At 35.2% G+C, this 27,447-nt stretch overlaps 1 protein-coding gene across 50 annotated transcripts in view; it reads right to left on the bottom strand.

Moving 5' to 3' along the window:
- The window catches only part of RIMS1 (regulating synaptic membrane exocytosis 1), a 462,151-nt gene that overhangs the window by 158,987 nt on the left and 275,717 nt on the right, over window positions 1-27,447 (bottom strand). For all 50 annotated transcript variants that reach the window (XM_084959111.1, XM_021072879.2, XM_021072912.2 and 47 more), the window contains 5 exons: window positions 10,958-11,025; window positions 9,996-10,106; window positions 8,161-8,260; window positions 4,219-4,342; window positions 730-776 (listed from right to left, as the gene is read on the bottom strand). In XM_084959111.1, the coding sequence (XP_084815237.1) occupies window positions 730-776; window positions 4,219-4,342; window positions 8,161-8,260; window positions 9,996-10,106; window positions 10,958-11,025 (450 nt within the window). The remainder of the gene's footprint in view (window positions 1-729; window positions 777-4,218; window positions 4,343-8,160; window positions 8,261-9,995; window positions 10,107-10,957; window positions 11,026-27,447) is intronic.

The raw sequence follows: 27,447 nt of genomic DNA, 5'->3' as shown, positions 1-27,447 counted from the left end.
AGACCATGACGCCATGCATCTGATATTCTAATCTAATCTATGGTTACCTGTTTATTCCACCCATATATTTCCTACCTTCGTATAACCATCACTTGTTTTCCCCTTAAACCATCTTGTATTTTATATTTCTATAAGTCGTGTCATTAAGTATTTCTACATAATGACACTATCAAGCCCAAGTATAATTAATTTAACACCCATCCATTCACTGCAAAGTAAATATTTGGGTCACTTATGCATTGTCCTCAAAAACCCCATGACTTGTCCAGACTTTATTACACATACCATCTTTCAACTAGAGTTCCTTTAATGCCCACGTAGACAATTCAACCATCTAGCCTCAGCTCCTTTACCCCTTTATTTCCACTGAAAATTACCTCTACTCCACACACTCATTTCCACAATCATATCTAGTATGGTTATGCTGTATTAAAATATGTTAATGTGCCTATTTCCTTCAATAAACTGCTCATGAGACTGAGTTAGTCTCCAATCAAAAGAAGAATCCTGCATAGCAACACATTTTTATGTACAGCAAAGAGAATTATTACTGGCATATTAGGTTAATTCTGTGTGTCCTGATGCAAAAGGTATTGCCAAAGACAACTTTTAGAGCCACACACATACACAGAAAGTGGAAAGAAAAAATCTTAGAGTAGAACTTCTTTGGGTTGCCAGCTAATTCAGTTATATCAAGAAACTAAGGAAAATGATAAATCCTATACTCACTGGACTCCAGTGGAGGATGGGAGCTCTCAGGAATCCGTGGAATGTCACTAAAAGAAACAGGGTATGGTGAAAATCCCATTAGCTAAACCACCCTGCCCAAGGCAACAGCAGCCACATTTTATTTCAGTGGTGTGAAAAATCCTTTTGGGTCTTTACAGGTGTGGAAATGGACTGGAGTTACTATTAAGGCAATTACTAATGTGCATGAATGTCAAACACCACACAAAAAAAATTGCAGTAAAAATAAGTTTTTATATATTTAATAGCAAAACACTAACATGACAACAATCAGACTAATATTGTGGTTAAAATTACCACAATATTTTTACTACCAAAACAGCAGGTTTTGGAAATAAAAAAATGTTAAAGGTAATATTTTATTTCAATTCTAGAAAATCAAAATGACACATATTTTATAAATCAGTAATATGTTTTACAAACACATCTGAAAGAGTTTACTGAATGAAGGGATGAAAACACCTCTTGATAATAAAATAATATGATGAATATCATGGGCAAAGTTAATAAAATGAAAAGGATGAATTGCTTTGGAAATTAAAAATGGTTCAAGCTTGCAACAAAAAAGCCAAAATATTTTATATATGTGGATACATAATTCATATACACATATATAACCCTATATAGAGATTAATATCTATGCCAAAGTTAACTTAATATATGACCATTTACTATATGATTAGAAAGTGATGTGAGAACACCCATCCCTGCCACACTCACAATTTACTCTGAACAAATATTTAATATAACCTCAGCTTCATCCATTATCCACTGTGGCCTTAAGAACCCTGGACCGGCTTGGTGTGGGAATTATACTGTGTTAATGAACTAGTTTAACCTCTATTTTCCAAAACATATTAGTATCAGTTTAAGGAGATTAACAATATTCAAGTATTAACATGACATTTAAAGCAGACTGGAGTTAGCTAGTACCAGCAGAATTATTAGAACATTATTTAAGAATTTCTAACCACTTACCTTGTGAACTAACTTCACTTTGATTTTCTTTGCACTTTTGGGGGGAATTGAAATAAAAGCAGTTTTCTGTTTGATTATTTTCCTGACTCTTCATTTTCACTTTTTGGGGCAAAGTAATTCTCATAACCACCTACAGTTAATGCTTCTTACAAATGACAATTCATCCTCTGTTGTGCATTTTATGAACACACTTTATTACATGTTTATGTGTAACTAATAATTTGTACAAAATGTACCTTTTATGTGATAATTAGACTAATTTTCAATACCTAAGACACAAGTAAAAATGTACAGTATCTCAAGGTGGCTGATGTCTTTTAGACCAGGCTGGTCAAGGCGCATGGACGTCTCATTTGGAGTGATTCTTGGAATCACCATCCCACTAAACTATGAATAAATATCTGCTTTCTGTTTACATGAATGTAATCTTCTGCTACCTACTCTTAAATTCGTCAAGGCAAATAAAAGTGCATTCTTAAAAACCTAGAAACTATAATTTTTTAGACAGTACAAGTTCTTTGAAAATCAGCCTCAAAGTCAATTACGAAAATTAAATTTGGAACTCTAAAGCCAGAAACAAGCTTTGAATCTTATGTGTCTGTGAAAGAAGAATTGGAGGAAAAAAAAAAAAAAAACTTGTTAAAGTGATTTTGAATTAAAAAGTATTTAATGTTAATTGCTTCAGTAATATTTTCAGGCATAAATTTCCACTTGATATTTACACAAGCCTTCTTCATTCTGCTCACAAATGGGGTGGCAAAACAGTTTTTAATAACAAGTATAAACATATGGCAAAGAATACTATGTTTGGTAGGTTAGTAAAAATGTACAGTATCTCAAGGTGGCTGATGTCTTTTAGACCAGGCTGGTCAAGGCGCATGGACGTCTCATTTGGAGTGATTCTTGGAATCACCATCCCACTAAACTATGAATAAATATCTGCTTTCTGTTTACATGAATGATAGAACTACATTAAGCACAATTATTAAATCTAGCTAGGATTATTCTCCCAGGATTCTGATAATTTCTCTACTAACTTGGAAGTTGATGCCAGGTTTGATTTTTACTTAAATGTAATCTTTATATTTCCATATTCTGGGAATTCCATAATCCATAAAAATTTAGGGTTTGGCTGTGCAGATAATATTTTTTAAATTATGTTCATACAAAAGTAAAAATAAAGAAAATGTTATTCCAGTCCACTTTAATTGTCTGTTACTTTTTTTAAGGCATCATTGATCAATAGTATTTTATCTGATTACTTTTAAAACCTCTATATATTTGAAAGTATTTGGCAATGTGCACAAAGATTTTAAATTTTGTTTTTTATACTTTTGATTCATTTTCCAATTTACTTACCTCTTTTCCAGCCTCATATTTACCTCAGCATTAGAAGACATGTTATATAAAACTAGCATAAATTATTATTTTTAAAAATAGTCACTATTTTAAAAAAATCTGCATGGAAATGTACAATACTTCTGCAAATGTCTTTGACGTTTACTCTTAATAATCACCACTTAAATCGATTATAGGATTTCCTTGATTTTAGAGTTTATGTGTGTATATATACATGTTATTCTTTGGAATATATAAACATACAGTTTCAGTTGTTTAAGAATTAGGATAATTATATTTTCTCATATGTTTTGCACTGACATATATTCATGAGAAAAACAAAAATTTAAGGTTACTACTTTACAACTTAAAAAGTCTTGAATTATGGCTCCATAATATTTTAGGGAATACAGAAAAAGGGAATATTTCCAAAAATATATTCAAATAATAAGCCAACCATAACGAGATAGTTCAAAATGCCTTCCAAAAAATTAGACAGGAGAAATGAACGTCTGGACTTCGGGTTTGTTAGGAGAAACCTGGGACCTCCATATACAGATAGAGAAAATATCCCATTAGCTGCAGATAATTAAACTATGCTGAAAATTGAAGTTTTAAAAACATCATACCAATTACTACGGCCAAATAAAATGTTAAAGTATTTCACACTTGCCGGATTTTAGATAAAATTTGGAACTACCCATGGGTTAAGATACAGAAAAAATATTCCTTTCTTAGCAGAATAATAAAAAGTTCATGTAGACATATGAAATCATTACTATTTTAAATATCACAATAAGGTGAATGTGTTAGTGACTCCCTCAAAGGAAAAACTACAATAATTTAGAATTACTAAAAATAAATAGTTTTACTACTGAAAGAAAATGTTTTTCCTTTATAGTTCACTTCTAAAAAATGCAGCAATATTTTTTGATACTACAATTGTTAATCTGTGGGGCTTCTAAAACGTAGTGAAAAAAATTCAGTATTTATGTTTAAAAATTAAGAGATTTTAAAAATCTAAAATGTATGCCCATATTTGAAGAAAAAACTATCCATATTAACATGTACTGTTTGAATGTATAAACTTCTTTTTAAAACCCTGCTAATACATGTAATTTACTAAACTTAAGAAGTAAGTTTTTTTAGCCTTACCCAATAGGCCTTGAAACAATAATTTCAACTTGAGGTTCTGATTTTGATTCTAAAATAATGTTGTAAACTTCTTCATTTGTAGCTCCCGGCAGGGGTTTACCATTCCATTCTAGAACTTCATCCCCTTGAATTTAAAAAAAAGGGTATTTTTTTACCTTATATATTGTTTATTTTTATCTTTTCTCTTTTTTTTTTTAACAAAGAAATGCAAAACATATACAAATAGTTTGTCTAGGCTCTGCTCTCAAAAGCAAATTGATTGCCATATAATGTCCGCTAAATGGTTCTTCTAAACACTTTTTTCTTTTTTTCTTTTTCTTTCCCCCAGAGAATGTTACTGGTCACTGGAAACAGTACAATACAAAACTACCTTTATCTTCTGAGAAATACCAGAAATAATATAAAAATCATCTCATGCTATGGGATGGAATTAGCACAGCTCATTTGGAAACATTAAAAAATAATAATTAGCAGCATGCCCTCAATATAATAAATGTAGGCAGCTCTATATGTAAAAGATCATTAAACGCTGCATAAATCCTGCTTTACTTTTGGTAGAAATAGCAATTAACATTTGTTAGCATGAATTTTCCAATTACAAGTCATGCTTCATTGCCTTCACCAGATGCACAACAGAATAAAAATGCATGAAAAGGATTTGAACTCATACCCATAGGGTAACGCGGGTAGCTATGGCAAAGTTACAAAGCAAGCAGATGTAAAACTGTTGCGTGACAGTTAACCCACTTCCAGATGTTCATAACACACACATTCTATACATAATAGATATTGTTAGCATTAAAGTAAAGTTAGAAAATATGTGTAAAATAATTAAAAACATAGGACTTATTAGTTTGTTAAATAATTGAAGATTCATCGAGGAGAGTAATACAATGTGAAAACACATGGGCTGACAGCCTGTTATGTTAACTAGAGTTTTCACCAAAGATCATTTGGAGAAATTACATATTTTCATAAACACTTAGAGCAGTTTTAGGTCTCAGATGTCTCTGCCCAGTACCCTCCGACTGACAACGGCAGGCTCAGCCGAAACATCCCATCCTCAGTGATACTTTGAGTTGTCTTATTTTTTTTTTTTTTTATGTTTCAGCTTATTTTGTTGTTCTTGATGTCTACAACAGTTAAGTCATTAGGCAAATGTGCATCAACCTAATGGATCAATATCATCATTATAAATTTTAAAGCTAACAATCAATATAAAATTGTTTAGTTTTTAGCCACGCCTTTAAAAAAAGGTAGAAAATTTTCTTTTTGCTAGGATTATTTTAAAGTAACCCCAAGTGTTTGCTTATTCAAAAGTAATATGGCAATATTTGATAAGTATATAATGCTGTTTTGGTATAGCAAAAGAGTAAAGTTACTACCGATAGTTAAATGACTTCTGAACATTCGACCTAAGGTGTTACCTAGGAGTTTTTCAAAAAGGCAATGAATACACGTCACTACATAAAAAAAAAAAAAGGTACAAGTTCAAAATATATTAGGAGTATTTTAAATTTATTGACCAAGGAAAGAAAGTTTACATCATGTGAATGTATATTTATGTGTGTATGTGTGTGTGTGCATGTGTGTATGAAAAAAAAGATATTTTCTAAAACAGTACTTACCCTGATATTTTCTATTCTATTACGTTATATTTCATTTTTTAAAAATGATGGATGCAAACCATTAAATCAACTTTACTACCCAGCAATGAGCTTCAATCAACATTTTGCAAAAGTACTGCATTATAAAATTCTTCTTTTTATAGATAGCAACCTGGAAGCATAACTTTTAATATCAAATTACCTTAATACATGTATTTATTAACAAATCAATAACTCTTAAACTAGAAGGTGGTCTCTTTAACAATATTTATTTACACATGAATAATCTTTTCAGGCAGGGATATAGAGGATGAGGATACAGAGATAAAAAAGAGACTTTCCCTTGCCCTTAAATTTGGTGGAGGAGACATACAGAAATGAATATCTTCAATAAAATGTTATATGCCATGACAGGTTTCATCTGAGGAAAAGAAGGAGAGCCAGGGAATGTCAGAGGAGTAGTTATTAGCTACTGCTCAGGTGAGATACCAGGAAACACTTTAGAATTAAGGCAACTTTAGATAAGTTTTGAAGGATGGAAAGGACTTCAACAGACAGCACAAGAGCAGAAAAGCAACCACTGGCCAGGAACTGCAGGTGGAAACAACTGGCCAGTAACCCCCAATGGATCGCCACAGCTGGGGGTGAGGTGAGAGGTAAGGGGGTGGCTGGAATTGTTAGTAGGGGACAAGATACAGAGCTTTCACCTGTCCAGATGGTGCCTGAGAGATACTGAAGGATCTTAAAAGAGAGTGCGGTTTGATGATGAAGTCAAACAATGGTGCGGGGCACGGACATAAGGCGAGAGCAGTAGGAAAAGCTATGACAGAATTAAAGCAAGGCTGCAATGTTGAACAAAGGTCACACTAATAAAAAGTACTGTAGTTGGATAGCCAATGATTATATGCCAAGGGAAGGAAAATAGTTCCTAAATAATAATGTAACTTGAACAGAAAATATTGTCTAATTTTTAAAAATACTTTTTTCAAATATACCAATTGCTTCAAGTGAAAAGCACATTTAGATGACTTATAGTTAATTTGAGCTTTTAACATTTTAAGTTCTCAGACTATGCACATAAGGGCGTTAAATAAATGAAATTAATCACTAAGGGATATATAATATAGAAAAAACCCTTCACAGACTTTCTTAATCATCTACTAAGAAACACAAAGACAAAAACCAAAGGGCATCATATTTATAATCTGATCTGCAAATTCGGATTTCTGTAGTTAAAGTTATCTTACACTTGAGTAGACAGAAAGAGATTCTTATACTATTCATGGGTTATTTTTAAGTCATTAAACATATGGATTTTCTCCCCACATGGTACCTGCAGAGCACATCCCTATCAAAGAAAAAGTCTAAATGATTTTGAACTGATATCCTGGAAATCAACTACAATAAAAATGTCCTTAACAGTCATAAAATATTTTTCTAATGGTTCTGATAATTATAACCATAGTTATAAAAACAGAAAACATGGTCTAGAAATGTTCGCTTTCCATGTGCTGTGAGTTATTAATCCTCAGTGCTACAGTCCAGCCTACCCTGTTTTCTTTATAATTGTCTGGCAAATGCATATGCAGACACTCTAACCAAAATATTTCTACTAAACTCTGAAGTCAGTGAAGTGGAAACAGTTAATATAATTAACATGTTATTATGTTAATACGATTTTGACTAAAATGAAAAATAAACATTTTATCAAAAATAGATCTTAAAGTATTTTGCTACTAAGTATAGCATATCTAAATACATTAAATTATTTTATTATGTCTTGTTAAGGTTACAAAGCAACATAATGTCAGTTTCCAAATACCAAGAAGTAGCATGTCTGCAGGAGTATAATATATGTTGCATTTAAACAAATATTTTATTACATAATCTCTGTAAGAAATGTGATTATGATTATATTTTATTAAAAACACTGGTACTAAATAAGTGTTTGGGGGCCACTATGAAAAACTTTAATAATTACTATGGCTTAAAATACAAAGGATTAAACAGTGATATTATTTTTTTGCATGAGCTAAACTATTTTGGGTTCTTGCATCAACATTATGAAGTCACATAGGAAAATAAGTAATCCTTCAGCATTTTGCATCTATTTATTTTCACATAAATTAAAGATTCCCATTCATTCTCTCCAAACTACTACTGATATATAGTTAACTATTATTATAATCAGTAAGTATCCATATCAGAAAAAAAAAATGCATGCATCAAAATTTGTTGTTCACCTAATTGACTTATATATAACTTACCCCAAACTGAAAACCACCAACTCATGCATACAGTAGACCTTATTTAAATGTTAAAAAATAAACTTTACCTGCTCTCAAGTGTCCAACTACATCTGCAAGGCTACCCTTCTTTACTTTGGTGATGAAGGCACCAAGGCGTCCCAAGTCAGTCATTTTTCCTCCAACAACCTGGATAATTATAAATTTATAAGTTCCTAAGATTCACACTGAAATGTTAAGTTTATTAGTTTGAGGAATTAATCTCACAGCTTTTGTGATGTGTCTAGAATTGAGTGTAAGGATAAAAATGCAGTGAGATCCAATTTTTGATTAAAGGAGCCTTCATCAGAGTTCTGACAAGGAAACAGCATCTCAGAGCATATGAGATGACATGTGTCCTACGGAAGTTTATGTACTGGCTTCTCAACCTAACCTAACACAGAAGGGCACCAGGAACAGCGTACGCCCTGAGACAACAGTCTTCCCAATTCACACACAGAAAGTGCTGGACACTGTTTTCTAGGAAGGGTTCTCTTTTTCTTTACCTTCCAAATGCACTTGAATTTCTAGATTCAGATAATGTGCCACTGTGACATGAGATCTTGATATCTTTTGTATATTTTCAGTAGAATATCAGTCTAAGACAAAGACTGGGTATTAAACCAAGAACAGGCTCCTCTGGGGAAGGTATTTACCATGGTCCAGAGTTACAGCTTAAGTTGATCTCAGCTACTGAGCACATGAATGATTCCCTCATCTGAAATCCATATGGGATCCAATTTAACTCTCCAAGTTTGCATTATATTACTGAATAACTGACACACTCATCTGGGTCTTTCTCTATAACTAAAATTAAACACATCTCAAAGTTTCTAAGTTTAATTTCTCCCAGTGCAGGGGCTCAATAAGCATAATTAAAAACAGGAAGGATACTGTCAAAAGTTGAGGTTGATCCATATTCTTAGGGACATGCTCAGCAGTGGCACTGATCAGAATTATTTCATAGCAAGAGAAATTAATGATAATAATCAATAAGGTGACATTAAATTAAACACATTTTTTCAGTTAGATTAATTATCAAGGGTTTTGAAGAGGTCAAACCATCACACAACTATAATACGATAGTATAGAGATTTCTTGGTAAATAATAATTTTAAAGCAACACCTTTAAATGTTTTAGGTTTATGAAAGCAAATAAAACCATGTGATTCAACACATACACATGCATACACATAATAAAACAGAGTGTATATGCATATACCTTTTTTTAACCAAAATCATAATCTTTGTAACTTGTTAGTTTTTTAAAATCATTACCAGTTAGAAGTCAGTTAACATTTTCATTTTTATTTTATATTTTTTAAAATAATTTTAGCCACCACCTGTGGCACGTAGAACTTCTTGGGCCAGGGATCAAACCCACACCACAGCAGCAACCCAAGCCACTGTAGTGACGATACCAGCGACTTAATCCACTGTGCCATAAGGGAACTCTAGGCAATTAACATTTTAAAAAGATATATTTTACTCTTTTGGGACTACTATAAATTCTACTGTGCTTAGGAAACAATCTCTTTAATGATATTTTATGTTACTTGTTAAGATAATGTGTATTTAATTTTACCACCATCCATTAAAACCATTTTAATGTAAAAATTGTCCTTGAACTTTATATTCAGAGAAAATTTCTTTAGTTTTCCTAAAGTATCCTAACACACCCATATGCTATTCTTAACAAAATGATTTTAAAATATTACCCAGATAAAAATACTAAATATACCATAAGACATCACTGTGTTAACAAAACACAGTCACTAGACGAACCTGAAGAGGAGAGAAAGACATTTAAAAATCATTGTCAGAAACTTTGTTGATGAATAATATATTTCATCCTTTAAAACATATTATAAACCAGCATACTCACTTTCAGACCCAGTAATGCACCTGATTCTTTGGGCATTGTTGTTCTCTTGTTAAGAATAACACGTCCAATTAATCGATCTCCCTCTTTAGATGGTTGCCACGTTACAGGATGCTATAAAACATGAAGAAAGTTTAAAAAGATAAACCAGCTATTTTCTTTTCTATGAACACATTATTATTGGTTGTAGTCCCTCAGTTAAAGACACTCTAGAGGGAATGCTTTATTTTGGTGGGTTCTATCCTTGGCTTAAAACAATTTTTATTTACAGCTGTATTTTATTTGCAATAGGCACTTACTATACCAAATAGTTCTAAAAGTAGTTAGCAACTAAGTACATGTCTAAAATATGCTCTAACATGAAATTAACTTAAAATTTTAAATGTATCTGCTTACATAAATAAAACCAATTCTGTATTTTGAGGTGTTAATGTTGATATTATGATAAAATAATATCTGACTTACCTATAGTCATTATTTAATACTTGCTTTTACTTACTTTAAAATTTATCATCCAGTGATAACTGTTTTTCTTCTTCAAAACTGTACTGTCTTAAATGAAATCAATATTTTCTCTCATAACATGTATAATGGAGCGGAATAAGATTACTATCTGTGGAGTTTCCATCATGACTCAGTGGTTAATGAACCCAAATAGCATCCATGAGGACACCAGTTCGATCCCTGGCCTCGCTCAGTGGGTTAAGGATCTGGTGTTGCTGTGAGCTGTGGAGCAGGTCACAGATGAGGCTCAGATCCTGAGTTGCCGAGGCTCTGGCATAGGCCAGCGGCTACAGCTCTTATTCGACCCCTAGCCTGGGAACCTCCATATGCCACTGGTGCAGCCTTAAAAGACAAAAAGACCAAAAAAAAAAAAAAAGATTGCTGTCTGTCACATATCAGACAAAGATCAAGGAGCGGCACACCTACTCCCTGAACCCCCAAATCTCCCTTCCTAGGCTTACCGAACTAATAGGTGATGTTTCCCGGCTATGCCACGTGGCAGGATCCAGCCAGTAGTAATCCAAGTCACCTGTAGAACAGGAAGAAAATAAAAAGTGTAATGGCTTTAAAGTGGAGAATGCATCACCTAAGTACTACCTCTTCGATCTACAAAGTAAAGGGGTTGTGAACGTCACCATCTCCAGTGTGTACATCTCAGAGTGATACACACACCTGAACTGCAAAGGCTGTGACCTGAATCCCCGGAATGAATGTGTGTTACAAATGCGCTTTATACAATGGGAGGGTTATCTTTTACTCTCAGTCTAGAAACACAGAATAAGTATGGAAAGAACTAGGTTAATCCACCCATGCCCCCCTCAAAGGGCTACCCATGCCAATGCACCTCCTATCCTCTGGTGATACTGGCTAAAACTGTATTCACTGAATGGAGATAAGTATTAAAATATTCTGTCTCCTCTCTGACTCTTCTTTTCTTTTATTTTAAATTATTTTTTTATTCTTTCCATTATAGCTGGTTTACAGTGTTCTGTCAATTTTCTACTGTACAACAAGGTGACCCAGTCACACATACATATATACATTCTTTTTCTCACATTATCCTCCATCATGCTCCATCATAAGTGACTAGATACAGAACTACCATACGACCCAGCAATCCCACTCCTGGGCATATACCCAACTCTTCTGAACTACATCATATCTTTCAAAATTATTCTCTGGTCTCTATCAGCTGAACAACTGGGCACATATTTTCAGGACATGGCATTAAAAATTACAAATCAAGAATAACTTCAGCAAAAGAGTACATACAGATGACTGACTATTCATTTTTAATAAAGCCATAAAAAAGACTTTAAAAAGTCTAACCTTGTAGACATAAATTTATAAAACTTTACTTTTGATTTTTTGGCTTAAAAATATAATGTGAAAGAAAGCGTCTGAGAAAAAAAGAAAAAATAATAATGGAAAGAAGCAGTGCCGTTAGCATTTGCATAAAAAGAAAGGCCAGAGCGGGTAACCACGTGAGAATAAATGACCTTTTACATTTTAAAGTTCAGATTAACTCAATGAAAGATGTTCTCCTCATGGATTTTGAGAGAGAAAAAAGTTAGGTGAGTACATTTAGAATGGATAAGCAATGAGGCCCTACTGTACAGCACAGGGAACTAGATCCAATCTTTTGGGACAGAACATGATGGAGGACAGCATGAGAAAAAGGTTATATGTATGTGTGTGTATGAATGGGTCACCATGCTGTGTAGCAGAGATCGGCACAACACTGTAAATCAACTAAACTTTAAATAAATAAATAATAGTGAGTAAAGCATGCCTGCCAACAGTGACACACCTAGCTCACTCTCAGGAAAATATGTTTGGCTGACTTCTGTGATGGTCAAAGAGAATTTTAGGTAGATGATACAAGCATGGTAAATGCAGGCAGTACAAAAAAAAAATAAGATAGTAAATGAAAAAAAAATTTTTTTAAGTCTGCAGGCACAAAAAATCCATACACTTCAATTTCCTAGAAGCTGCTTCCCTTTTCCTTTACACAATATCTTAGAAAAGTCAGAGAATGTCATAACTACAATAATAAATACTAAAATGTTCTTCAAATATGTCATATAGATAACAGCAGTATATTCTATGATACTATATTCTGCTAAAATTTACTCCACATGGAGTCCACTTCCCTCTCAAAAGCACAAACTTTAAAAGGTATGTACATGGTTTGGTGATTATAGATTCCTAATGTTCTTCTGGACCTCCTTAGTGAATAGAATAAAAGTTATAAAAGTAAACTTTTTTTTTCTCCTTTATTTTTACTGTTTGTGTAACTTCATATTCTTATTTTTAAAGTTGCTTTGTTTTTAGTATTATGACACCTCACAAGAAAAACTATAATAACTAGTAATGATAAAATTAAAATTACTATGTAGTGGCTACAAATATCATTCAAAAAGATTACTGCAATTCGTAAAGCTCTTCCCTAAAATTTCACATACCTAGTAATTAGGCCTGATGACTCCTTAAATGCTGATTCATTCTGAAATACTGTGACAAATTAATAGACCCACTGAGATACTTGTGGGCTTGAAAGAGAAAAATTAGTCATTAAGTTGAAAGCTGCTTTAGAAGTCCTTAAGGTTAAAGAAATGACAAAAACCATTCCTATTTTAAAGGCTTCAAGGAAACAGTTCATTGTGCTCAGGAACTGACTTAGGTCTTAGAAACTGAACTCCCTGGGAATCCTTCTCTGGCCCATTCTTCAGATCCTCAAAAGGGGCTTCGACCTTGCTTCACTCACCTTTTCCTGAGAAAATCTAGATGTGCATATCTGGTGAATGTTTGCTGTGCAGAAAGGGCACCTCAAATGCAAAGAACCAAGAGCTGATGTTTCAGGTACAATTTGGTAATAAAACTGGGTGTACTTTCTTATGAAAACACTGCTTTCAAGCAATGGTATTCTATCACTTAAAAGCTTTTTAGGACAATGATCTTAATTAATTGGCTTAAGAAAGGGGGGGGTATATTTAGTTTGCCAGGCCATTCAGGTATCCAGCCAGAACTAATTCTTACATGAGTTTGCATACGCATGGAATAGAATTTGCAGCTTTAAAAACTGTTTTTTTTTTTAAATTTGGTAATACCTAGTGTGCTAGAAATCTACTAAAAATGACTAATGTAAATGTAAAAAAAGACATTAAATATTTCAGCATATACTATTGTTTGCATATATTTTAGTACACCATTACAGTTCTCTCACATTCTGAAAAGTTTTTCACAGTTTTCTTAGCACTAATTTCACCACCAGTTAAAATATAACATTTTTGCTTAAAAGTGTACAAAAAATACATTCTAAAATCTAAATACATAGTTTTTACAAGAAACTTCTTTTCTTGTAATTATTGTTTTAAATATATTATTGACTTTTAAAGTACTCTAATTTGTCTTCATAAGACACATTTCTCTATTATTAATAGAATAAATGGCACTCAACAAAACTTCCTCCTAAAATATTCAGAGTCTAATAGTTCATTAATATAAAACATTTTACTTGATTACCTTCCTTAATAGGTGATTAAAGATATCGATTGCCAGGTGGCATAGCTACAAAATGATAGATTCATGGTATTTACTAATGGAATTGATACAAATGCGTTTTGCTTCTAATATTCAATAGAACTATAAAGGAGCAAATTTATTACTATTATTAATTTAGCTCCAGGAAATCTATCAGATGCTTCAGTCTACTGAAATGGCTCAAGTTCAAAAATATCCAAGTCCAGTGAAGTGTTATAATTTGAGCATTATTTTTTGTGAAGACTTTAAAAACAGACCTTAATTTCATCCTTTGTGAAAAAGCAGGTTAATTAAACTTTGTAAATAAACACACTGTTTTCATTGCATGAATTAAAAGTCAGCTAATGACACATGAGCTTTCTGTAAAGACAATTAGCTTCTCCTAAACCTCAGTCATTATGGTAAGAGTAACAATGTATGAACATGCATCACTACGATTTAAATTTTTGTACCTTATGATATCTAATGTCAAAGCACAAAAGATTCCAATAAGACCAATCATAGTCAATGAACAAAATATCTTCCAAATAATATAGGTGTGTGATTGAGTGTGTATATTAAAATTATAAGGAGAAAACCATAACTCTGGTTTCATACATTAAACATCTACTTAATGATTTATAGAACAGCTACATTTGACCAAATAGAATGTATATCTAATATGCAAGAAGAAAAAGAAAGGTTATTGACACCAAACCACAGTACTTGAAAATAAGGACTTCTGCATTGCCAGAAGAAATATACACTGCATTAAAAACATCATTACAATGGATGATGATGAAAGATGGGACTCAACCAATTTCACGACTGACTCACAGTAACCCTGCACAATTTCTAACGCATATCCATAATTTTGCTATGTGTCATCTCAAAAAATAAATATTCTTCCTATATAGAACAGATTTTCACCATTCAAAAAAATTACAAAAATCAGAGTTCCCATCGTGGCTCAAAATGAATCTGACTAGCATCCATGAGGATCCAGGTTCGATTCCTGGTCTCGCTCAGTGGGTTAACGATCCAGCATTGCCATGAGCTGTGGTATTGGTCACAGATGCGGCTTGGATCCCATCCTGCTGTGGCTGTGGTGTAGGCCGGTGGCTACAGCTCTGATTCAACTCCTAGCCTGGGAACCTCTATATGCCATGGGTGCAGCCCTAAAAGACAACAACAACAACAAAAAATTACAAAAATCATGGACCCCAAAATCAGAAGAATCATCCTTCCCAGAGGCTTCTTACACTTCTTTAAATTTTTCTTATTTTATTTTTGTTTATCCTCTCTAGCAGGATATGTGCTGAAACGCCATAAAATTAGATGAGTCCTAAGGTACTTTATCTACCACACAGTACATAGAAAAATTATAATATTGAGCAAAAATATGTTTATCATATGTCTCTATGCAGAACATACACAAAAGCAAACTCAGTTCTAAGAACAAGTTTTTAATTTGAGACAAGGCAGGGTATTTTTAACACTGATTACTATGGTCAGCACACAAGTTAATGAATATTGCTTTGGTTATAATGTGATAAAAAACATTTATACATTTTATTTTATTTTTTATTTTATTCTATCTTTAATTTTTTTTTGGATTTGTAAAATTTTTTATTACTCAATGAATTTATTGCATTTATAGTTGTACAATGATTATCACAATCCAATTTAATAGGATTTCCATCCCACAACCCCAGCATATCTCCCCACCCCCCGAACGATCTCCTTTGGAAACTGTAAGTTTTTCAAAGTCTGTGAGTCAGTATCTGTTCTGCAAAGAAGTTCATTGTGTATATTTACATATTTTAATTCAGTTTAATACGTTATAAGAATATTCTTTTCATAGGCAGGAAATAAAATGCAAAGTCGAAGACTGAGATAACATCTTCACTACTGATTCATATCGTGAAAATCCCATTTTGAAATAGTTTTCTCCCATTTTTGAAGTTCATTTTAGAGAGTTCTATGCCTGCAAAGGCATGTTCACTCTCACCCCTAGATTATATCTAGTAACGGAACTAACTGGAATCAGTCAGCCATAACTGCTATACAGCAGAGCCCTAGAAAGCCTAATTTCACCTCAGTTAATTTAACAGTCGGGGATAAGAAACAAATACTATGTAACAGGACTTAGTATCTAGGCCTTAAAATAAAATGGGCAATATGCTTATTAACTTTAATCATTAACCATACAATCTGTACAATAGTAAATACTATGTGTACAGATGCAAGATCAAAAAATTGGCATTGACGATTGAATTTCTGTCAAAGTTCCTAGTATAGTAAAAATATTGGCCCTCAAATACTTCTTGAGGATTTCATTCAACACCCCTGTCCACTCCACAATTCGATGGCAAATAATTAGGTAGCAGATTTGTGTCCCCTGAACGCCAGGCCTGAGGTAGGGCTAGAAGTACCTCCGACCTATCAGTCTTCAGCAAAAACCTCTTCCATAATTCTTCAGTAACTTAAATTCCAGTTTCTGGTACAGGCTCAGGACACGTATACAAAGTGTCATTCCTTATAAGAACAGTTATCTCCGGCTATTAGGGATTCATTAAAATTAGTGACTGTGCTCCAAATGCACCTTAGAAATTTCACTTTCAGAATTCCCATTTGTTCCCAATGTGGTCTATTTCTACCATTAAAACCGCAATACTACTGTCTCTCTCTCTGGTATATAAATTTCACAGTTCAAGTAAATGCATCAGCTATTATTTATTAAGTTAATGAGATGTCAAAGATGTTTGCATTCAGAAATTATTTATACTCAATAGACCCTCCAGAGGTGAATTACTCCTAGAGAAAGATTAAATATTTGCCTGCAGGCCTGTGGTGCTGTCTCTGTGATTTATAATCTTAGGGCACAGGAAAGAAGCCTGGCGGCTCATCTGGGAAGGAGAATTCTCTCTCACTCATCCCAACCCTTCCGTTTTTAGGGAAGTTATCTTGATAACAACCCTTCGATCCTAGAATTCTACCCTCTTTTATAAAATGGGGTGTGGATACCACTTTCTCACAAAAGTTTCATGCGGCTTAAATGAGATATGTCAGTTTTACAAATTATAATGAACTTTAGAAATGTATGTTATTTTCTAATCAGATAGATGAGATTAAGAATATGAAATCATGGTACTGGAGATCAGACTGATAAGGAAGGGGCAATCATAGTTAAAATACACATAATATCAGTAATCTTTCCAAAAGATGACTTGAAATGGGCTTAGAGAAATGTTAAAATGTTAAAGTCATACTGTTTATGAAAATTATTAATTGGCCTGGTATAAAATAGATGCTCAAATGTTCAGAAGGAAACAATTATTTCTGGCTTCCTCTTCCCGTTAATTTCCACAAAGCCAGTGGGAGCCTAAGGTATGAAGAAAACGGTGACTTTCACGGAGATGTTATCTATTCTTTGAGATGTATACAGATTGACCTAACCAAAAACACCTGAAGTAACGAATGTGATCAGGTTTCACTATGTATCTTTAATCTGAAAATAAGCATTCTGCCATTTATTCTTTATATGATCATATTTTTATGTGGGCAAATAAAACAATTCTGGTGTATAGTAATATATTTGTGACTGAAAGTTTCCATATCGTGAAATAAGTAAGCTATTTTATCCCTTCATATTTTTTTTCTGATGACTCAAGGTATCCCTGAAAATCTTTCTTTGAAACCAGCCTGTATTATGCCTTAAAATTATTTGGTACACACATTAGTTATGAATGTATTTTAATATTTATATTTGAATAGGTTATAAAATTCCTAGCTTTCTAATATTTCTTTTGTTAGCTTATATTCCTAACAATAATATAAATAATAACAATATTGATGGTCCTAAAAAAAAATTATAAACTTAAAGATGTAGAAGTTCTCACTGTGGCATAGTGGAAATAAATCCAACTACTATCTATGAGGAGGCAGGTTAGGTCCCTGGCCTTACTCAGTGGGTTAAGGATCTGGTGCTGCCGTGAGCTGTGGTTTAGTTCACAGATATGGCTTGGATCCTGTGTTGCTGTGGCTATAGTATAGGCTGGCAGCTGTAGTTCTGATTTGACCCCTAGCCTGGGACTTCCATAGGCCGTGGATGTGGCCCTAAGAAGCAAAAAAAAAGAAAGAAAAAAATTAAATGTAATAGGGTCATTCTGGAGGATGGGGATTTGGGAAAGCACAAAAAATGCTGTAGATTTACTTTAAATAGGCTAAAAGACATAGAGAAATAAAAAGCTATTTAAGATCATAAACATTAGTTATCAGTTTGATTTTTTCCTACTTTTAAATGTTACATAAGTTTTCACTTTTAAGACTATATAAAGTTTCAGGGTTCAGAAATACTCCCCCCGTACTATGATGCTTAGTGATGTCTGTATCCTTGACCTCTATATTGACCTGATGCTACAGGCCTCCAAAGAAGCCAGTAAATTAAAATTTCTGAAACTTTTGAACAACATCAACAACAGAAAACACACACACACAACACCCCTTTGTGCCTCAGAATAATAAAAGAGGGATGTTTATGGTCTTCAGGAAATCTAGAGCAGACTGCATTTATTAACCATAGTAAATAATAATAAAATGTATCTGAAGAAAGGTCTGAGGGTATCGATGACAGGGCAAAAGGAGGTGCACATGTCTTGGTTTAGAGAAGTGTGAACTTCATATGTAAACACGGTTCCAGGCTTCGTGACTGACCCATACCTTCCCCAGAATCTACATTAGAAAGAACAGCAAAGTACCCCGGCAAGCAGAGCACAAAATTAACCATCTCAGGGACCCTTCTTTCTTTTTTCCCAATACGGGGACCCTTTATAATCAGACTCAGGGAGGTGCTGCCCACAGGAGGGGGTGTTTCACTGCGACTTTCCAACTGACCAGGCTTCCACTTTGACACTGAGTACTCCATTCACGGGGAAGACCGGCTGTCACGTGCAAAGTCTTGGAATAACCAGCCAGGAAACCCTGTGGAAAAAACCGGGGTTTATTTGTTTTCATTGTCTGGGGACTGGGTGTTAAGCACAGGTTTAAGAAGCTGTGGTGCTGGGCAAAGTCACAAATGGAGACAGTACAGGAAAGCGCTCTGGATGCAAACAGCCCTGATAGAGGAAAACACCGGTTTTGAACCAGACCTCATGCCCAGGCAACACTCACTAGCAAAACAGCATAACCTGCAATGATCCTGCATGTCCAATCAGTTTCCCAAAGATACGGAAATGAAAAATAGGGACATCAATATACTATCTTGGCTGTAGTGATAGAAATAACAAGAGTAATACTCCAGTGATGACGAAGATGAATTTGAAGGGTACACAGAACAAAACAAGATGTACTTATGAGGGGTGGATACTGCTTATCATTGAAAAATATATTGTGAAGCTACAAAAGAGTACAAAACAAATTCACTCTAGCAACCGCTTTGGTAACAGAAACAGATGTTTTAAACCCAGACCTTCTGCCAAGTAAATTACTGTAAATAACTTAGTTATTGTTCTTTTCTTCTTAATTTTGTTGTTCCTTTGTCTTTGTTTTTATTTTGGCTATGCAAACTAATGATTTCTAGATATATGGCATGGATTTTTTAAAGTTGGAAATTCCCTGCATGGCAGTGGGAAAACACTAGGCATAGAAATCTGGACATCATTTTATGCCTCCACATTATTTGAGAGAAAAACCTGAAGTGCTCATACTCATACACATCTCAAAGGCTAGCCGCAAGAAACCAGGTTGCAAAACACTGCAATCTCACTGGCCCAGATGCTCACTGCCATAGTGCCAACGTGCTCAGGCTGTCCAGAGGCCTGGCCTTTCAACTGTGCTCCCACTCCAGGTGACAGGAGGAACAATGCAAGTGAGGAAAGCACAAAGCAAATGGAAGGAGAGAGGCCCGCTCACAAACACATATGCACAGCATACCTGCTGTGGATCACAAAGCAAACACAGCTCAGGGTGGTCAGAGACTCACCTACTGACACAGGAAAGGAATTCTCTTCGAAAGCCCCTCCGTGTTTAAGGTTTGGGTCAGTGAGTTCAGAATTACATTTCAAATATAATAATTCAAAATATATTCCCCTTAAACTCGCATTCCAAAACCTGTTCCTTTAAAAATTCAGGATATCTTGCTGGCCTTAAAAGCACTCAGTGTGGTTTCCTGGCTGGCCTCAAGTGCAGTTGGAGAAGGATGGATAGGGTTCCATTCAGGACTACAAGGAAACCTCTACCCAAGGTGCTGGCTCTTTAAACCCACGACGCTAAAGTCGCCCAGCTGCACTAATCGACCCAATACAGTGTCCCTGGAAATTTCTGAAATGTTTAACTTAAAGCAATAATACAGAGAGAAAGGTCTCTGTGAGGGAGATACAGTAAATCCATTTAGCTATTCTAAACTCAAGCTTTGCAGGAACCCAGGCCAGCAGAGAGCCAGGCACACTATCCGCACAGTTCCCTTCCCCTCTCCACCCCACTTCTTTTCCTGTATTGTCTGTCATCATATTATAGAGATCACCGTGCAGACCACACCTATGCTACTGACCATCTTCTCCAGGAAACTACACAGAAGAAATGTCTCTCTGGTGTATCAGGGCAAAACCATGTGCACTTCAATAACTGGTTTACTTTCATGTTAAGGATGCTGTAAATTTTAAACTAATGACCTTTTACTGCGTCAGGATGTTTATGGTTAAATCTACAGGTGAAACATCTGCCCTTATTTTCTCTTGCTGATCTTTAGTACATGTCTTTAACTGATTGCATATGGCTATATTTTTACATTTTGAAAGAAACGTCAAGTCGCTTTTGGTATGAAGGTAGATTTGAAAGTGGAAATTAAAATTAAATGAATATACACAAAACATCATTTAATGTATTTACTGTAAACTCTTCATTAAAATATGGATTTTTTTTTCTATCCTTCAACCTCAAAATATCTTTGATGCAATGAGAGATAACTAAAGCACAACTGATGTACAGATGTTAGCTTATCTGGAGCTTAAACAAGAACATTCGGTTATAGCAAATTATCGTACCCTATTTGAGAATCTTGCCAAAAAATGGAAAGTAAGTGGAAAAGGCTTCTCTTCTGGCAAAAACTAGTATCACAGATCTGAGCTTCTTGACTTTATTTCTTCAAAGGAAAGACCTTTACTCATAATTTTACAGTCACAATCACAAGAAAGTTTCTCTGGCGTTGAACGCCACAGGACCACTGACGATGCACATTGTCAAAGAACAAGAGGGTTGATGCAAACATGTTGACAGAAATAAGAAGTCACAGAGAAAGGGGGCAGGCAAACCGAGAAAAAAGCACAATAACAAATCAAGCAGATTGGTTATGGCTTTAGGTGCTCTGAACACTTTGGTCCTGTGCATAGCGCTGAGAATAGAACTACATTAACTATATTGATGTTAAAACAATATCCACTGAGCAACAACCAAAAAATTAGGGTATGTGAACTTTTATGAAAACCAGATGAAATGCTCTTTTCTGCCTCCCTACTTTAAAAAACAAAAAAGAGTGATCGTCAATTCTGATGAGAAAGATGTTAAATAAAATAATGTAAATGAACAGCATCAAGAACAAGGTGGTTGGCAAATATTTAGCATATTGGAAAACTCAGCTATCCAGAATGAGGGATTTGAAGCTAAGTTTTTACAATTCCAAAATAAAATCATTACTCATCAATCCTAGGAACAAGAGAGACAGGGAGTAACTATGAAATACTGCTTCGGATTTATCATGTGTTAAAGAAAGGATTCAATGCACTATAAACATTATTTATTTGCACTCTTTGAATGTTATATTTTGACATTTTGTGAATACAGAGCAGAAAAAAATGGGAAATATAGGGTTAATTGCATAATGTCCTACACACAGAACGACTGAACTGTCTTCTAAACACTCTTACCAAAATGAATGTCTCTCAAGTAAGAATAAAGTAAACAAAACTCTCTGTTCTAGGGGATTAATTATGTAACTGAGTTAAATTATGAAATTAATAGATATTTATTTAAAAAAATTGAAACTGAATACTGTTAGCACTGATACCCAAAATTTTCATTAATATTAAAGCTGAAAATTGGAGTCCACGTCGTGGCTCAGTGGACCCTGACTGGAAACCATGTGGTTATGGGTTTGATCCCTGGCCTTGCTCGGTGGGTTGAGGATCCGGCATTGCCGTGAGCTGTGGTGTAGGTCACAGACTCGGCTTGGATCCCGAGTTGCTGTGGCTGTGGCATTGGCCAGCGGCTACAGCTCCAATTAGACCCCTAGCCTGGGAACCTCCACATGCCGCGGGAGCGGCCCATGAAATGGCAAAAAGACAAAAAAAAAAAAAAGCTTAAAATTGAAATCACTCTTTAACTATTTTATGAAAATGATTAAATGTTATTTCAAGAATGCTAAAAATAATTTTTCACATTTTATAATGCAAATTTTATGAATCCATAAAAATATTTAAGTACATTCTCCCAATAAATATGAGCATATTTAAGATCGATCAAATAACTCCAATGATCTTGACAACATAAGATCATTATATTGCACCTGATTTCCATACAAAGAAACCTAAATTTTAGCTAAAATGCCTTGCTGATCACAGCAAGAATGAGTGGAGGAAATGGATAGAATCTATAAGAAATACCAAATTATTATAGTGATTATAATATTTCCAATGTTAAGAAAAGAATCACAGTTTACCTTACTCTTTCCTACCAAATATATTTATTTTATATATACTTAAATCAAATTAAAGGCTCCTCTCATTTTAAAATGAGTCATCTCCTAAACTCAGCCTCATTTTCCTTCCACCTGGCAAGACTAGAAGTATCATTTAGTTTTAGGTATAAGTTTATTATTCATATATGAAATATATTTTTAAGAACTTGGATTAAGTAATTGTTGAAGATGTATTCTAATAGCTAAATACTTATTTTCCAAATGAGAAACTCTGTATTACTCTAGCTACGCTACTTTAAATATTTTACTGTGGAAAGGGATCAAAACACTGAAAGACAATATCTTGACAGCCTTTATAATCTCACTTTTTACACCAAGAATTTTGACAGGTTTGTTTGTTTTCCAAAGTGACACACTAATTATTTTGGTGATAAAAATTACAAACACACACACATCTTTGGGCTTACCTCAATCATTGAGGTAATTATCACTGCATGGTATTTTAGATCAAACATCCAGATACGCAGTTAGTTGACAAGCATGAAAAATGTACCCACTGCAAGTGGGCAAGTGAGCTCTGTGAAACCAGCCAGGGCTGGTGGTGGAGACTAAAGAGTGTGTTCAGAGATGGTGTACTCCAAACTCCAAAGGGACAACTTCAAGCAAAAACTCTAAAGAGGGATCCTTATCCTCAGGACAAAACATGGGTTTCTCATCAATACTCTAAGGGTCTTTCAGATTAAAATGACACTTTGGAAGCTTTTATTTCGTGCTCAACTTTTCTATCACTTTCATGCCTTCACCGAAGAGCTCTGACTATAGTAAAATCTACTGGACTAAAGCAAACCTTATATAGAGACTTCTGTACCAATATGTCTGATCTAAAACAAGACTTCTAAGTCAGGGCATCACAGCATATTGGGCAAGGAAGTCTACTGTCAGTAATAAACAAGCCCCAGCCAGCCCTTCAGGTGCAGCTGAAACAGTGCTGACCCAAGAAAGTGCAGTCCCTATTCATCTAAATGAAGTACACTAATTGGATAGGGATACAGATAGGGATAGGGATAGGGAAAAGGGTTAGAATTTTCCATCATTCCTAGTCCCTTGACTTAGATCAATGTATCTAATTATTCATTTATCCTATAGAGAGTTAGGCTTGGGATAGATTTTTTGCACAGTGATCTGAAGTAACATAGCTCATGAAAATGGTATTGAAGTATTTTTAAGCAAGAAGCATTTTGAAGCAGGTCTTCCCAAGTGCGGGCTGAGGCCTGGGGCCCACCCCTGGACCAGGGTCTCTGCCTCAGCTAGCACCGGGTGCGGGGTGCTGCCCATCTCTCCCACTGCCCTATGGCAATTCGGGGACCTTGGGTGTATTCACTAACCTCAGGACAGAAACACATCACCTTCAAACGTACAGGACTTTTTTTCTACTGCATGTCAAGTACTTTGCTTTTGTGATCTTTAAGGCAAGGTTTATAACCTGGGTTACCTGAGCTTTTTTTACCTGGTCTGTACAAGGGGAGCAATATACTCTTTAAAATTGTATACACAAGTTTATGTGCATAAGCATTTTTCTGTGGGGAGCCCGTTGCTTCTTTTACTTCTCTGAAGGATCCATGATCTCTCCCCCAAATTAGGAGCAAATGATTGAAGGATGAAGGAGTGACTCAGCTTGGGGCTCTGCTCTACTGTCTTGGTGTCTTACCTCCAGCTCCCAGAATTAACCTCCCCTGCAGGGCCTTCACCTCAGTGGAAGGCTTTCACAAAGACCCCCCCATTTAAGCTAGATGCTAAGGAAATCCAGAAACCATACTCAGAGAAGATGAGCTTCGTCACTACATACAAGGGCACGGTAATTCATTCAGAAAGCACCTTCATGAGCTATCAAGATTCTAATAAAGCATTTTTTTAAAGATTTTATCATCAATAGGCAAGAGAAATACTGCAGAGAAGTACAGACAGGCTACTCTTTTCTGATGAGTGCCTTGATTTCAAAGATATTTGCTCAAGGGGAAAATACAGAAAAAATAATAAACTTTTTATAATCTAAGTTATTAGAAAACACAATCTTGAAATAAAACTAAAATTTCAAAGTGAATAAAAATTGTTCCAATGTGGTCCTGCTTAGAAGTTAAGAACAAGCTTCAAGGACTAAGCATTCTTGAGAGAAAAAAGAAAAAACATTGCAAGGCTAATTACTTCTTCTACCAAAAAAAAAAACTTCAAAAGCTATTAGTAAGTCTAAAGTATATGACATTATCCTATTGAAAAATTGTTTGTTAAAACCTACCATCTATTTCTACCAACATGTCCCCCCCTTTCTTTTTTTCCTGAAGTTGGCTTTAATTTTATGCGTTCAATTTTTAGAGTTTGTCAGAATGTATCTCCCAGGACTTTACAACTTATACAACTCATATAAAACCTTCTCTGAAACAACCGTTTTAAATTAACCAGGCATTCAAAGTTTTTGGTTGCATTTCTGCAAAAAATTAGTCAACTCATTACATGATGACAGCCATTTCCTTCTTAATGACTAGAGACGGCATATTTGAAGCAGGTTGTCTGAAACCTAAACCCACTTCATCAGCCTGCAATTTACAGGCAAGATAATAAATACTGTAAAAGTCTTCTTAATTATTGATATGTTTATATTTATGAGATAATTACTACTTCTTTCATTGATTCCTTTATGTTATTAGTTTGGCATCATGCTTCTTCCCAACATTCCTGGCCTCAGAAAATTGAGAATAACAGAGAATATTTATTTTATTGATTAAAAGTGTCCACGGATTACCTGGAGAAGTATAGGGAGGAACATGTACTTGCTATTTCCCAAATACCTTCCTTCATTCCTCTAACAGAAGTCTCTTCAGGACCATTCCCAGGCAATACTTTAAAATGAGAACATCTTCTCTTGACGAGTTTTCTAACCCCGAAAATGACTAACAGCACCATGGAAAGTGGGAGGAGATCTGAGCAGAACATCTTCTGAACCGCTTTACTAAGAAAGTCCCCACACTCCTATGTGCATGTGTAGAGACCATAAACCACACAGATGGGCTCCTCTGTGCTGGATGGAGAAGTCCGCCAGGTGGTCCAACTTCTACCACTCACACACATGTGTGGGAGTGGGAACCATTACGGCCTCAGCCTTCCCCTAAGGGTGGCATCTGTCACCAAGACCCCATAACGATGACCAAGAACTCAAGAGACATGACCTCTATCAGCGAGGAATGAACAGCCAATCTGCAAGCAAATCCTTCTATTCTCTCCCAAACACGCATTTAATGTGTCTAGACCCGTGGGTGGGAACTAGCCTGGGCAGGTAGCTCTCCGATTCACACTTTCACAAGGGGAGGTGGCTGGACTCTTCCTTTCCAGCTGCCTTTGGTCTTTGGATCCTAGGCTTGCTCTCAGTGGAAAGGGGACCTCTCAAAAGTCCTCGGCTGAGAAAAGCAGGCAAGCTTTTTCCTCAGAGGCCCTCAGGGCACGCGCTGTGCCTGGGAGGGAGGCGGGCCGGCCGCATCCCTGGCAGGTGTCCAGGGAGCTGCACCTCTGCATCAGCACTGCACCCGCTGCAGCGGGACACGCGCCTTGCCACCTGCCCGTCCAGAGGCCATAAGGCCGCCAGCAGGTGCCCTCAGGACACTAAAAACTCCTCAATGCCTATTTGGCAAAAGAGCTGCAATGGAGCCAGGAGATTTACTAGTTTAATTTAAAAGAGCCGTAATCTCCCTTTCAAAATAGCCTCAGCTGCTAAAACACTGCAAAGGAAAACAGGGAAGACTCAAAGAGCCTCCCTTTATTGAGAGGAGGGGTCTTTTCATGCACAGACACTGTCAGATGATCTTGAGTTCCTGATAAATGTTATACCATCCCCTCTAGAAGAACAACAGAGTCTTTATTCAAACTGGCAGGATGGAAATAGGGGGCCAGAAGGGGTGAGTTACTCTGTCCCCCAAGGTCACACACTCAAATCCCTGACCCCAAGCACTGCCTCACCCTTTCTTTCCTTTGGTCTGGGCTCTCTGCTCCCCTCACCCCAACAGTGTTCTGTTCAGTCCACAGCTTAACGTCCCCCCAGAAAACAGGCATTTCCATGACATGCTCTGAAGTCAGGGCTTCCAGTCACAGAAAACTAGGCCTCAGTAGCCTCTGTCTAAACACTTCAAAATAACAACCTATTGTTATTAACTAAAATTATAATAACAATCTATTAACTTAAGCCTTTCCTCTTTTTAGGAAGATTTGAGCTCTGAAGCATTCTGATTTCAATAAAACTCAGTGAAAAGGGGAAACAACTTTGTTCAATCAGAAAAAGAAAACACCTACTTTCTGAATCAATGGTATATTATACATATATCAAGTTGAGTTAAATACTAAACTATAGCAACCGAAATGTACACTTCAGATATTCATTTAAAACATGAGACATGAAAATAATTTCATACAGTGCAACTAGACAGATGATCACCACTGCATTCTAAAATGATAATATATTTGTAATTTCCATATTCAAAGAAACTAAATACTGACAGAAACTAAATGAAGCATTTCAGTATTTTACTCTTTAGAATAATTAAGCAATAAATTCCATTCATTTTACATTTATGCATAAGATGAAGATTAGAGCTTAGTTTACCTGTTCCTGAGTGCAACGTATGAAATCGTAGACGCTGCAGAAACCCAGCAAACATAACAGCAGCACCGGAGGGGTTAAATAGAGGCTGCTGG

This window comes from Sus scrofa, chromosome 1 (genome assembly GCF_054392235.1).
Source record: "Sus scrofa isolate SSC_HxYL_T2T_F1_AM1 chromosome 1, Sscrofa_HxYL_maternal_Yorkshire_Landrace_v2.0, whole genome shotgun sequence".
Classification (NCBI taxonomy): Eukaryota; Metazoa; Chordata; class Mammalia; order Artiodactyla; family Suidae; genus Sus; species Sus scrofa.
Note: the sequence above shows the minus strand (reverse complement) of the source record. Positions and strands in the feature narration are given on the sequence as shown.